The following is a 13,963-nucleotide window of genomic DNA, read 5'->3' as shown; positions in this document are numbered from 1 at the left end:
TGAGTGTTGCAAAATTATAACGACCAAACCTGGCCCCAGAGATGAGAAATGAAAACGTACTCCCTCTCCCCCCCAACCCCTTTTCCTTCCTGGAATGGTGATTATAAATGTGGAACATTGTATAATACACAGTAATAAGAAAAGGTTTAGGCTTTGGTTAGTTTTGCAAATTGCTTTTTGCGGTGCTTTTTGATTTCTTTTGTTATAAGAGATGACCTTCTGAGAGGAAATGAGGGGCAGGATGCATTGGAAGATAAAGACAATGTAAAGACAAAAGATAACAATTTTACAAAAGAAGCTGTGACCAAATCTACATATGTGCATATGAATAGTGACTTTAAAGATTAGCAAAATTTGCCATCAAAACTGTAGTTTATAAGTATTACCGACGAAGTGGTTTGGTCAAGGAATTAGGGAATTCCAGCGTTGGCTCGGCCATTGGGATACTAAGCAAGTAACAACACTTTTCTCCTGCGTGGAATGTGGTTAGATTACAGAACTCTAGGGCTCCTGGCAGTGTGCTATTTTGGCTGTAGCCTTGTATTTGGAATCAAAGAATTTAAATTCAATCCTGTTTTGGCAAATGTGACCCTGAGGGAGTCATTTTACTTAAACTTTCTCTTCTGTTAAAATGAGAGTCGGACTAGATCGTCTCGAAGCTTCCTCCCAGCTCTAGACCCATGTTCCCCTTCTATCTACGATTCTACTACTTTCTAAAGATGCACAACTCCCCATTGTCCTAATCCTTCAAACACAAAGGCAGCGACCAGGACGAATTACACTTGTGGAGCTGGTGCCAAAATCGGAGCCTTTGCTACTATTTTATAATCTCCTTCGTCTGAGAACTCTTTACTTTTGAGGTTTTACATCGCATTGAGCCCACATGTAGTTAAACTACTACAATTTTTATTTGACTCTCTTTTGAAATTAAATGAAAACCTTACTAATGCTCGCCGTGCAAAGAAGCAGCGTTTGGAGCACTGCACTGGGACGCAGCGAGTTACGCTTTAGGGCAGGACTCGCTTTTGCCTAGCCTAATCCGACCGGTATACCTCAGTTTCCCCTTTTAGACTAGGGGGCGTCTTCGGGGTTACATGAAGCAGCGGGTACTTTAAGCCCTTTCTTCAAAGGACCCGTATTCAAGGTGGCCTCTGTTTGAACTGAAATGAGGGCAAAATTTAGGTTTCGGGTTAGTGTGAGAAAGTAGGGGGGCCGAGGGGAGCGACATTTGGAGGACAAGGCCAACAATGCTTCCAAAAACTCCTTGCCCAGCAGACAACGGACCCCGAACCCCAACCGCCGCGGCCGAGGCAGAGGAGAAGGCGACCGTTATGAGGCTGAAGCAAAGTCACGTGAGAGGGCGTGAGGAATTGCGGGGGTGGGGGGGGAGTGAGTAAAGGGGAAAGCGGCTCTCTCTGGGACGCGCGCGCTCCCGCTCGCTTGGCGACCCCGAGTAGGCGAGCACGCGGAGCGGCCTCGTTCCCCACCTCTCCCACTCATGCGCACGCGCGCACGGTTCCGGTGTCGCCGAAGGGGTGGGCCCGCCCGAGGCGCGCGCGCGTCCAGGTTAGGGGAGGGCGAGCGAAGGGGGCGGGGCTGGAACGGAACCCAGGAGGAGGGGGTTTGTGAGGCGGAGGCGGAGGCGGGGGGGCGGTGGTGGCGGGGAGGGTCTCCTCCTCGGGGCTGAGTCCGGCGGTGGCGGTGGCGTTGGCGGCAGCGGTGGGATATCTGCGCACCCCGCGGAGGGGGAGAAAGAGCGAGCAAGCGAGCGAGCTAGAGGGAAGGGGGGAGGGGCGGGTGGTCCCGGCCATGACGGCGGAGCTGCAGCAGGAGGACGCGGCGAGCGCGGCGGAGAGCCACGGCTCGGTGAGCCCGTCGGGACCGGGGCAAGCGGGCGGCGGGGCGGGGCTGGCGCGCGTCGGGCCCCCCAAGCAGTGTCAGAGGCGGGAGGGGAGAGGGCGAGGACTGGGAGGAGGGCCCGCCAGATGGAGGCCGGGCGGCCGGCCAGGCGTTTGTGCCGCAGCCGGCGCCGGGCGAGCGGGCGAAGCTGCTGGCAGTGGAGGCCGAGTGCAGTCCGCGGCCGAAGGAAGCGGGGAGACGGGGACTGAGGGGTGGGCGGCCGCGGATGAGATTGATTGGTGAGCCGGGGGTGCTGGAGCAGCTCGGGGCCTGGGAGCACCTCGAGTGAGTTCTCTGTGCGTGCAAAGGAGGATGCTGTGGGGCTCCGAAAACTTTGGGGAGAAAGAAGCTCTTCAACTGAAGCGCCTTGAATGCTCAAACCCCAGAGTCCCCATTCTCTTTGGGTGATAACTCTTCTAGAGAAGCTGGCTTCCAAACTAGCATTCATCACCCTCAAATTCGGGGGTTTGTTGGGGCGGGGAGAGAAGAGCTCTAGTCGACTCAAAACGCTTTAAGAACTTACTACTACATGCAAGGCAGCACACTGAGGATACAAAGACTTGACACACACCCAGCTCTCTGGTAGTTTAATGTCTAATGGTGGGATTGGGAGGGTGGGGGAAAAAGGGTAGGAGGACACGGACAGAAATAGCTACCCAGAGAGAGAAACTGTGATAAGTGCAAAAGCATGCAGGGAGATATTTAAAATGGTAGCTGGTCTTGTTGGTAACAGTTTCCAATAAAAGAATAAGTAAGATAGGAAAGAGCGTGGCTGTCCAAGGAATCTGGTGTAGATTAACACTGGTACCCAAGATTTGAGAGAAAGTAAGAATGTGATAGAAAACAGTTAGGCAGTAGGATGCTCAAAAATTTCCCTGAGGAAACAAATGCTTGGCGTGAGGTGTTGTTATTTTGAAAAGCCAGAAATTGCCTTTAATCTTTTTTTTTTTAATTGCTGATATTAAAATACATTATATCCAATTGTTGTACTTTTTTTTTTCCAGGATGGTAAGGATGAGGAGACACCGCTATGTGATTTCTGGAAATATTGAAAGTATACTAGGTGTCAAAAGTCATATTTTGGAATTGGAAGACCTTGCTTGACTAACTAAACCACAAAACCATCAAACTAATCATATGTACCTACACAAAAGGACAAAAAAGAAATTTTTTGCATTTTAGTCTTGTTTATAGCTTATAACATAGGAATTGTACTGGGTTCGTTTTGAAGTCTATTTAGAACTTCTCTTAAAAGAAAAGATAAAGAAACTCCCCAAAAGGAAATAGGAGACTATTATATGTATGTTCGCTGGAATTTGAACCAAAATTGTCCCTTTTGATTCAAAAATCAATTTATGGCTTAGAAACAGAAGAATGTTTTAGTTTTAAAACATTGTAGGTAATAGAGAGAAGTGAAACAATTAAAAGATAGTGAACTTATTTCAGATCAGTTATTTCTTTGCTTGTTAATGAGACTGTGTACCTAATGGCAATTTCATTTACCTATATCACAGATTAACTTTTTTTCCCAACTAGTCACTGTTTTCAGATATAACTAATGTTTAGGTCTTCAACAGATACTATTGGTTAAGTCAAAACTATTTTTGGAGAACTTGGAATCACAGTGACAGTCAAGAGTAGTTTGATCCCTGGTATCTTGTAGAGTGATGACATTTGCTATATTATACTGATGATTTGCTCTATTCAGACAAATGAAGAGTGAAATACTAGTTCATATTTGGATTACTTCCTGTTCTTGCTAGTTTGAAGCTTTTCAAGTTAAGCCACTCAGTTTGAATGAAAGTGAGATTAAAAATGTGTTGCTGTTTTTTCCCTTATTATGAAAGATGTATTGTTAGTAATATCTTTTTCTTGGTTGTTATAATAGATTTATATTTCCATAGAAGTTTAGAACAGCAAGGTGGTACATTGGGTAGAACACGGGGCCTGAAGTCAGGAAGACTCATCTTAGTAAATTCAAATCTGGCCTCCGACACTAGCTGTGTGACCCTGGGCAAGTCATGTCCCAATTGCCTCATGTGTAAAATGAGCTGGAGAAGGAAATCAAAAACTCCTGTAGTATTTTTGCCAAAAAAAACTCTAAATGTGTTCATGAAGTCAGACATGACTAGACAGCACTTCTTTCTGTAGAACTGTGATCCTGTCACTGTTAAAATCTACAGTCTTGTAAATTGAAATCTTTGTAAATCTTCTCCTTTTTGACTGTTCACATTTTTCTACAAGTTTTCAATAAGTGGTGTATCACATGTGATGAATCCCTTCATCTAGATTTCATGATATTTTGTTATACCAATAATTTATATCTCAGCTTGTCTTCCTTTTCTGATCATATATTTTCCCCCATACAATCATTTATGTACCTTTCTTCATTCTTTACATCTATTTATCCTTTGCCTTTTGGATGCCCTGCAACTTTAATTTTTTGTAGACCATGAACAGTTTTCTGAGACTTAATGCCTTTACCCTTTAAAGATGCTGCTAATTTAAAAGTACTACACCACTTCCTTTGCCTTCCAAAACTATTAAAATTTTAAAAGTTGATCACAAAATTCTCACATAACCATTCACTATTTTTATAAGAAAAAAATTTAGTACTCCTGGAATAAGTTACCAAAATGACAATCTTAGGAGGAGTCTTGATCATAGTTTTATAAAATTTTACTTTTAAGTTGGATGTTCCAGCTTTTATAATTTCATTAAATTTCAATTTACAATATGAGAAAATGTTACAACAATAATCACATGAAAACAATTTGGGATCTAAAGAAACCTGTCACCTGTTGAGGTGACATTAACCTTATTCTTATGCAATAACAGCCTAATATTTTCTCTAGTTTTAAGAAAACTTGCTTATTTTTCTGTAATTTAAAAAATTGTATTTCATAGTTATTTGTTTCCCCTTGTTTTGCTGACTTTTTGCCCAGGATTTGTTGATCATTTTTATTTTTTGGTATATTAATGAGCCAATTCTTGGTTTGCTTCTGCAACTCTTAATGTTGCTTCATCGGCTGCAAAGGGTGTTAGGCTAAACAAAGAGTATTTATAAAACAAACTGACAAATGGCATCTTACCAGAAGAGAGCTCACCATGTGTTCTATTTACTTATAAGGATTTTTTTTAATCAAAGAAAAGCAAGTGTCAGATTTATAGCAAGTATGTTTTTACCAGTACAGTCATAAGTGATAATAGTGAGAAGTACAGTAGCATTTATTTTGGTCAACAGTCCCTTTACTCCCCTTTTACTGATTTCCCTAATGAGCTTCTCACCTGTTCTAAACTTTCTACTTTTGTCAGATTACTAGACCTTCCCTGTCCATGTCTAACTAAGCAAATGATTTCTTTCCTCTTAATTAATTAAGGTTATTCAGCAGGAACTGTCTCTTCCATCTTAGCTCTTCTTCAGTATTTCTATACTTAGTTTATTTCATTTTTCTCTTCAGTCTCAAAAAAGAAAATGGCTTTTAAATTAAAAAAAAATTACTGATGTATTTTGTTTGAATATAACTGTCTTATAACCATTATCCCTCTCATTTCATATTTAATGTATATTTCTTGAAAAAAGTTTATTGATTAATGAAAAGTAAGGATATGCTCATTAACTTGGATTATATGATATTAACTTTACTGTATTCGATCAAAGTTTTGTTGCCTCTTAACTCTTATCTTTGAAAGGAATCTACTATATAAATCCTTTCCCCTCTTCTACTCATAAGGAACCTGTTTTCTACAAATGCATGCCATCTCTTGAATTTTCAGCCTCCTTATTTTCCTCTGTTGCCTTCAAATGTACACAGAACCCTAAATCATAACACTGCTCTAAAACTGTGTTAAAGACTTTTCCATGTCTGCTGTCTTTTTCCATTCATGTTTCCTCTTTATTTCCCTACTGTGTGGCTTTTTTGTCCATCACTTTACTTAGATAACAAGCTTCTTGAAGAAAAGGGTTAAATTTGATGTGGCTATCTTTTTCTTAAGAGCATCTAACAGTGTCTTGCATATGACAAGTTCTCCCTCAGTACATGTTTGTTAAATGAATTAAATTTTTTCCAAAGCCATTCTCACTTCAATGTAAGTCAATAGTGTGACCAACAACTTTAAAAAAAAAAAAAAAAGTTTGATCTTATTTCACATTAAAATAGGCCTAATGACCAAGATTAACGACTATGATTTGTAATGTTGCCTTCAGATTGGTCACCCTATTTAGGTGTTAGTAAGGGGCAGCATTTCAGAAGACCTTGGTGATAGGAATAGAGGGCTTGGCTCTGCCTCTTATTGTCTCTCAGTGTGGCCTTCTGCAGGTCTTTTAATTTCCCTCTGTTTCCCATATCTCATCTGTACAATGAAAAAATTTGACACAACTTCCAGCTGTAGGCCTATAATTTCATAAGCATTAAAGAATGGGAATTTGGCAAAGAGCCACAAAATTCAAAATGAAAACTGAACACAAAGGCGTTGTACCTAGAGAAGAAAAGGCATGTAAAAAGGAAGAGAGAAGACATTACAGAATTCCTCAAGTCTTTGAAGAGTTGTCATGTGCATGAGACATTAGATAAATGCTATTTCTATAACATTTTTTAGATTTGTAAGGCATGCACATTCTTTCATTTGATTTCACAACAGTTCTATGAAGGAGATACTATTCTTTTTCCCACTGTGTAGCTAAGGATACTGAGGAAGTATATAGGGTGCAAAAATGTATGTTTACTTTTATTAATAGAAAGCAATTAAAAAGTAAGAGCTCTGGCAACTAGGGCATCAGATCACAACTTTGTCCCTTAGTGGGCAATCCTGGCAAAGTCTTTCTGAAACTTGTTTTCATTACCTATAAAATGTTGTCTTTGACCAAATGATTTACTTGAGCCTTTGATCCTATAATCTCCACCTTGAATCCAAAACAAAATTTAATCTTTTTTTTTTTTTTTTTTTTGCTTTTTTCCCATTTCAAATTTAATGGGAAATAATTGATTGAAAATATCTTGGCATCAATTTTTTCTTATAAAAGTTTCATATCGAAGATATATAAGGAACTGGTTAAAGCTTAAAAAAATAAGAGCCATTTCCCAAGAGATAAATCACTATCAGTCAGTAAACAAAGAAGTGATGGACTCAAGGTACAGAATGAGAAATATATTTTAAAGTCATTGTAGATATTTATTTTTATTGATTATACATACTTGTTAAAAGGGTTTTTTCCCCCAGTGGGAAAAGAGCGGGGATGATGAAAAGGGGCATGGAATAAAATTTTGTTAAAAGCATAGAAGAGAATAAAAGGAATTATAGACAAGTAGGGCAGCTTTGAAAGTTACTTGTTGAATTTATTTATAAACAAAAGTAAAAAATATAATACTTGCCATTTCATGCAAATTTCTTTTTTCTCTTGAATATAAAAATATTCAGTTTGATTGAGATTGGCTAAGTTCAGAGTTTTAAAATTTTCAGTTCATAAAGTAATTGCTGTGTGTTCAAATTGTTAAATGGAGAAAGTATATAAAGTGTGTGAAAGAGACAAATTCCCTTTCCTCTAGGAATTCATAGTCTTACTTCATCCCCAGATTAATATGCTTTCTTCAAAATACCTTTATTACATTGATATGTATACATATTTCATCTCCTTCATCCACCCCTATAGTAGAATATAAACTCAAGTCAGGGAGTATTTAATTTGTGTCCTTATATTCCTGATCCCTAATGCTGTGCCTTTATTTAGTAGGTGCCAATAAATGTTGATTCCTTTATGCCACATTAATGTGTTTTCCTTCGGCCCTAGTATTCCCTTCTTTTGACTCTGTTGTTTAAAAAAAAAATAACAGTAATTTTTCAGGCCATTTAAAAAGAGACTTTTTAGATGTTGGGATATGGTTAAAAATAGGCTTGTTTATCAATTGTTTATTAATTTAAAATTGAGAAACATTGCTGGAGCATAGGCAAATGATGTCAGCTGCAGACTGGTAAGCAGAGCAAATATGAAATATTTGAATAGAACTTTAAAAGCCTCATCACGTACAGGAAGATCTACTTTCCATATAGGAGAAGGTGATGATTTTAAGGTCGTGACTTTTCACCATCTGTTTAACTGATTCTACCAGTTTTCCTCATCCATTGTGAATTAAATGCTATGAGTGCACCAATTTGTGTTTGCATATATCTTGTCTAAAAAGGTTCATTCTTGACTGTTTTTGGTTTCTTGCAAAGTGACAATTAGTTTTCTTTACCCTGGAAAACTTGGGCCCATAAAGCCTAAGAGCTTGCATAAAACTATGGTACTTTGTGGGAGTCAAAAAGCCTAAGTTTCTTTAGTGATAGTTTGCGTGTGTCTTTTTTTTTTTTTTTCTGCCTCTAGGGCTAGAAAAGTAGAGTTCTTTGTTTTGAAAACTGTATACTTGGCAAAAGGAAGTATAAACCTTTTGGCTCTCATCCTTTGCTGTAATTAAGATTTATTCTGTTCAGCTGCATTGATTTGATAGGGATGTATATTGGTTGTAACTAGTGTTACATCCTAACAGGTCTTGGCCTGCCCCATGTGTGGTGGTAGGATTAAGTCTCAAGTGAAGTATGTAAATTTCCACTGAGAAAATAAGCTCAGAAGTTCTGAAGAAGTTGCAGTATGAATCCCACTTGGCTTCATAACCTATTATATTTTATAGGATGTCAGAACTGAAAGGGACTTTAGAAGTCCTCTAATCCAAGTCTCATTTTGTACATGGAGAAACTGATTCTCAGAGAGGTTAAGATACATACACAGCCATAGTCACATGACTAGTCAGTGGTTGAAGCTGAACACTAAGACTCCCACTCAATCCACTGGCCCTTGCCATTGCTTCACACTCTTGCCTATATGTAATTGTTATAATTTGGGGTATTTGATTTAGCTTGTAGTATAATTAAATGGGTGAAATAATAAACCATGTTATTACAGGGAAGCAGTGTACATATTAATATAGTTTAAAGTCAATGAAATTAAATTTTCAAATAGCCATTGTCATTTCATTTGATTTAGCAATTATTGAACAGCTGATAATATCTAGCATATTGTGAGGTTATAGCTTAAGTCTGTGATTTGGATTCTTGTCATAGTTTCATAGATTTAGAACATGAAGGGATTCCTAGAGATTTTAAATGTCAGTCTCCTTATTTTAAAGGTGAGGAGACTAAAAACCACAAAGATAGCATGATATAGAAGAAAGACACATAGGATATGTAGTCAGATAACTTGGGTTCAAATCCTGCCTCAGCCACCAACTTTGACTTTTAGCAATTCATCCGAAGTCTCAGCTTCTTAAGTCAAACAACAACATGGTTGAAGTAGTTTTAGTTCCTTTCCAACTCCCAATTCCTTTTCACTATACCAGGCCAATCAAGAAGTTTACAATGTGGAGACAAAATTCAGTGTTCTTAAAATAGATGTGACTTATTACTTCTACTTACTTTTCATATATCTTTTAGTGTTTTTAACTCTACCTCTTCTGTAGTTTGATGTTAGTCAAAAATGAGATTTATTAATGACATTGATGTAGGACTATAAAGATTGGAAAATGCTTTATAAATATTTTATTTTATCTTCACATCAAGTCTGGGAAATAGATTTGACAGATCAAAAAAAAACCAAAGAACTGAGACAAACAGGTTAAGTGACTTGTCCAAAATCATAAGTCATAACAGCTAGTAAATGTCTGAGATTAGTTTTGAATTCCAGTCTTCCTTGTCTTGAGGCCTAGTGCTCTATCCTTTGATAACCTTGCTGCCATGGCAGTTTATTGACCAAGAAGGAAAAGAAGTCAAATTAGGTGAAGTGAGAACAGAATGAGGAAAAAGTACCAAGGCAGTTGGGAATGGATATATAGGGAAGGAAAACTTGGGGGAAACTAGATAGATGAGAACAATTATATTTTTAGTTTCTTTATTTATATAATTTCAAGTTGCTTTCCAGATTGGTTCTATTGATTCACAGCTAAACCAGCAATATACCAGTGTGTCTACTATCTTCCCACAGCATTGATTGTGCCAGTCTTTTGTCATTTTAGCTAATTTCCTGGTGTGAAGTAAAATCTCAGGGTTATTTTGATTTGCATTTAAAAAAATTTTTTTCATACAATTATTAATTGCTTGAAATTCTTTTTTTTTTGAGAACTATTTGTTTTTATCTGTTGAACACACGCACACACACACGCGAAAGATTTTTGGTCTTTGTGTATGTATAAATTATTTTAGAGACTAAACATTAGCAGAAAAATTTGATGTCCACCCTTTTCTCTCTTTCTCCTCCCCTTACTCCCCCGCTCCCTTCCCCTCCCTTGCATGACTTCTCTTCCTATCCTAGGTACATTATTTTTGTTTGTGCAGAAGTTTTTCAATTCCATGTAGTTAAAATTATCTTTTTTATTTTTTGTAATTACTCCTGTCTCTTTTTTGGTTAAGAATATACCTCCTATTTGTAGCTATGAAAAATATATGATTTTCTTCTTTTTTGATATTTTTCTGATCTTTACTATTAAGGTATGTCCATTTAGAACACAGTATGGAATATGGCATAAGCTTAATTTCTGCCAGATCGGTTTCTGTTTTCCTCAGAAATTTTTAACAAATAGGGAGGGCTTTCCTAAGAATAAGAATATAAACTTTAATAAACCACTAATAATTGGAGCCTCTGATATAGCATTCCCCCGAATGAACAACATGAGTTTCTGACTGCTCCCACCATCATTTTTTCTCCTTCTGGCATCTTCAACAGTTGAAGGAGGCGCTGGAACAGAGTGGACAGTCTACCCACCTCTAGTAGGTAATCTCGCTCACGCAGGAGCATCCATAGATCTAGCTATTTTTTCACTGAGATACACTGATAAAGAGAATTTCCTCACTGAGGGTATACTTTCTTAATCACCTGTCCATACCAGAAAAAAAGAACTTTTAAAAAATTACATTTTTTTTTAATTAGCAAAATCTATGTGCCTCCCCAGTAGAGAATGAAAAAAACAACAAAATCCCTGTTACAAATGTGTAGTTAGTATGATAGACTTGGCTCTTTTCAGTTCGGTGAATCAAAATAACTCTTAAGATGGAAATGCTGGGTTCGTTCAGAGAGAAAACTATGGAGACAGCATGTGGATCAAAGCATAGTATTCTCACCTTTTTATTTGTTTTTTTTTTCTTGTCTTTTTTTCCTTTTGGTCTGATTTTTCTTATATAACATGACAAATATGGAAATATGTTTAAAAAGATTGCACATATTTTAGCAGATTGCTGTTTGGAGGAGGGGGAGGTGAGGGACAGAAAAATTTAGAACACAGTTTTACAAAAATTAATGTTAAACTATCTTTACATGTACTTGGAAAAAAGAAAATATCACCAATAAGTAATCCCTCCTCCCCTCCAAAAAAAGAATACTTGTTTGGACATAGTTCATCATTGTTCATGCCCCTTTCTTTACTTTCTAGAGTTCCCCTTCCTGCTTTATCCTCTTTCCCTGTCTCATCATTCACTATGAAAACAGTGAGGATGGAGATGCTGTGGGGTTGAATGTGTGGTTTCACATTGATCAAGTGTTAAAAAAAAACATTTAAATGATTGTACATGCATTTGTGAGTATATACACCTGCAAATGTATAGACTCATCTGTTTCATTCTGCACTCTTCTATTAGGACATGGATAGCATGTTTCATCATTAGTAGGTCATTTTGATTATAGTGTCTTAAGTCTTTCAAAGCTGTTCTCTTTAAGGTATTATAGTCATTGTATATAAATTATCCTGTTCCTATTCTCTCTGTCTGCTGCATTTCATATAAAAGTCTTCCCTGGTTTCTCCAAAATCATCTCTTTCCTCATTTCTTACAACACAATAGTATTCCATCACATTTATAATACTGTAACTTGTCTGGCCATTGATGGACATATCCTCAGTTTCAGTTTTTGAATGACAAAAATGACTATTTTAAAATATTTTTCCAATTGCATGTGAACATTTTTCCAATTGCAAGAAAAGTATTACTTTTTAAAAAAAAATTTTGAATTCCAAATTCTCTCTATCCTTCCTCTCCCTCCTCATTGAGATGGCAAGCAATTTGATGATTGTATGTATGTGTAGTCATGCAAAACATTTCCTTACTTGTTAGTCATGTTGTGAAAGCAAACAGACCAAAAAACTGTGGAAAAAAAAAATAGTATGTTTCTATCCGCATTCAGATTCCATTAGTTCTGTTTTTGAAGGTAGGTAGCATTTTTCATCATGAGTCCTTTGGAATTGTTTTAGATCTTTGTATTGCTAAGAATGGCTGTCATTCGCAGGTGATCACTGTACAAAATTGCTCTTACTGCGTACAATGTTGTCCTCACTTTACTTTGCATCAATTCATGCAAATCTTTCCAGACTTTTCTGAAAAGCATTCTGCTTGTCATTTCTTTTAGGACAGTAGTATTTATTGCAATCTCATACCACAGTTTGTTCAACCATTTTCCAATTGATGGGCATTCCCTTAATTTTCCAATTCTTTGCCACTACAAAAAGAACTGCTATAAATATTTTTATATGTGTAAATCCTTTTCCTTTTTTAAAAATTCTCTTTGGGATACAAATATGGTAGCGATATTTCTAGGTCAAAGGTAAGGACAGTTTTAAAGCCCTTTAGACTTAGTTCCAAATTGCCTTCCAGAATAGTTGGATTAGTTTACAACCCACCATCAATTTATTAATATCCTAATTTTCCCACATTCTCTCCAATATGATGTCATTTTCCTTTTTTTTTTTTTTTTTGGTCAGCCTATTTGATAGATATGAGGTGAAAAACAATCATTTTTGTACAAACTCTAAAATGAGTTTGTTTTGCTTGGGACTAATCTCTACCTTACTCTACTTTCTCTTTAATTCCCTGTTCTCACTTCCCCTTTCTCTCCTATTTCTTTGTAACCATGTGCAAAGTGTGTGTTTTATATATAATTCTGTACTTATATGTGTTTATTATCTCCTTTGACCAGTTCAGGTGAGAGTGAGGCTCAAGTGGCAGCTCTTTCTCTCCCTACCTTTTCTGTTTGTATAAATTTTTAATCTTTCCCTCTTGCTACTCCTCCCAACCCATATATTCCTCTTTTCCTTTCATTTGTCTTTAAAAGACTATCAAGACAATTTGACTCCCTCTGTAACCCCTGATGACAAAATATACAGGAAACAGATATCATCTCCTCATGTTAGAATGACAGCATTTTATCTTTGTTTAGTCCTTTATAGTTTTTCTATTCATGTTTATCTTTATATGTTTCTCTAAACTCCTTTGAACATTAAACTTTCAGTAAAGCTCAGATCTTTTCATCAGAAATATATATATATATGTATATATGTATACACACACACACACACATACACACATATATATTCTCTTTCTCTTCTCCTCATCCCCCACACCACATGACTTCTCTTCCTATCCTAGGTACATTACTTTTGTGCAGAAATTTTTTGATTTCATGTAACTAAAATTATCTTTTTTATCTTTTGTTATTCTGTCTCTTGTTTGGTTAAGAATATATCTCATACTTGTGGCTGTGAAAGGTATTTGATTCTCTTTTTTGATATTTTTCTGATCTTTACTATTAAGGTATGTCCATTTAGAATACAGTGTAGAATATGATATAAGCTGTTGGTATAAGCTTAATTTCTGTCCCATTGGTTTCTATTTTCCTCAGAAGTTTTTAACAAATAGTTATTGATTTTTAATTGGCCTATTATAATTACCAGGGAGTTTGTTGCTTGATTAAGGTTTTGTACCTCTTATACCAAGCTGTTAATTTCCTTTCAGATTCTTCCACAATTCTCATTTATTTTCCAATATTTTTCTTTTAGTGCATTCATTTGGTTTTTAAAATCATTTTAAACTCATATTTAAATCTTCCTGTATCTCTTTCAGGAGTTCTGATTAGACTTATAATTAGACTTCATTTCTTTGAGGTTTTTCTTTTAGATATTTTGGGGTCATTTTCTTCTTGATTTGTGTCTTGAGTACCCCTATCACCATGATCATTCTTTGGTTTTTTTAGTTTGTTTTTTTCTCATTCTTCCAG

At 36.8% G+C, this 13,963-nt stretch overlaps 1 protein-coding gene across 6 annotated transcripts in view; it reads left to right on the top strand.

Moving 5' to 3' along the window:
- The first annotated feature begins 1,630 nt into the window (after positions 1-1,630).
- Positions 1,631-13,963, top strand: part of USP28 (ubiquitin specific peptidase 28) — a 73,103-nt gene continuing 60,770 nt past the window's right edge. For 2 of the 6 annotated variants that reach the window (XM_051986997.1, XM_051986998.1), the window contains exon 1: positions 1,766-1,866. In XM_051986997.1, coding sequence (XP_051842957.1) covers positions 1,810-1,866 — 57 coding nt within the window. In that variant the 5' untranslated portion in view covers positions 1,766-1,809. Of the gene's footprint in view, positions 1,867-13,963 lie in introns of all 6 variants that reach the window. The other 4 variants (XM_051987000.1, XM_051986999.1, XM_051987001.1 and 1 more) reach the window with 3 other exon arrangements.

This window comes from Antechinus flavipes, chromosome 3 (genome assembly GCF_016432865.1).
Source record: "Antechinus flavipes isolate AdamAnt ecotype Samford, QLD, Australia chromosome 3, AdamAnt_v2, whole genome shotgun sequence".
NCBI classification, from domain to species: Eukaryota; Metazoa; Chordata; class Mammalia; order Dasyuromorphia; family Dasyuridae; genus Antechinus; species Antechinus flavipes.
This window is presented reverse-complemented; position numbering and strand designations above follow the sequence as displayed.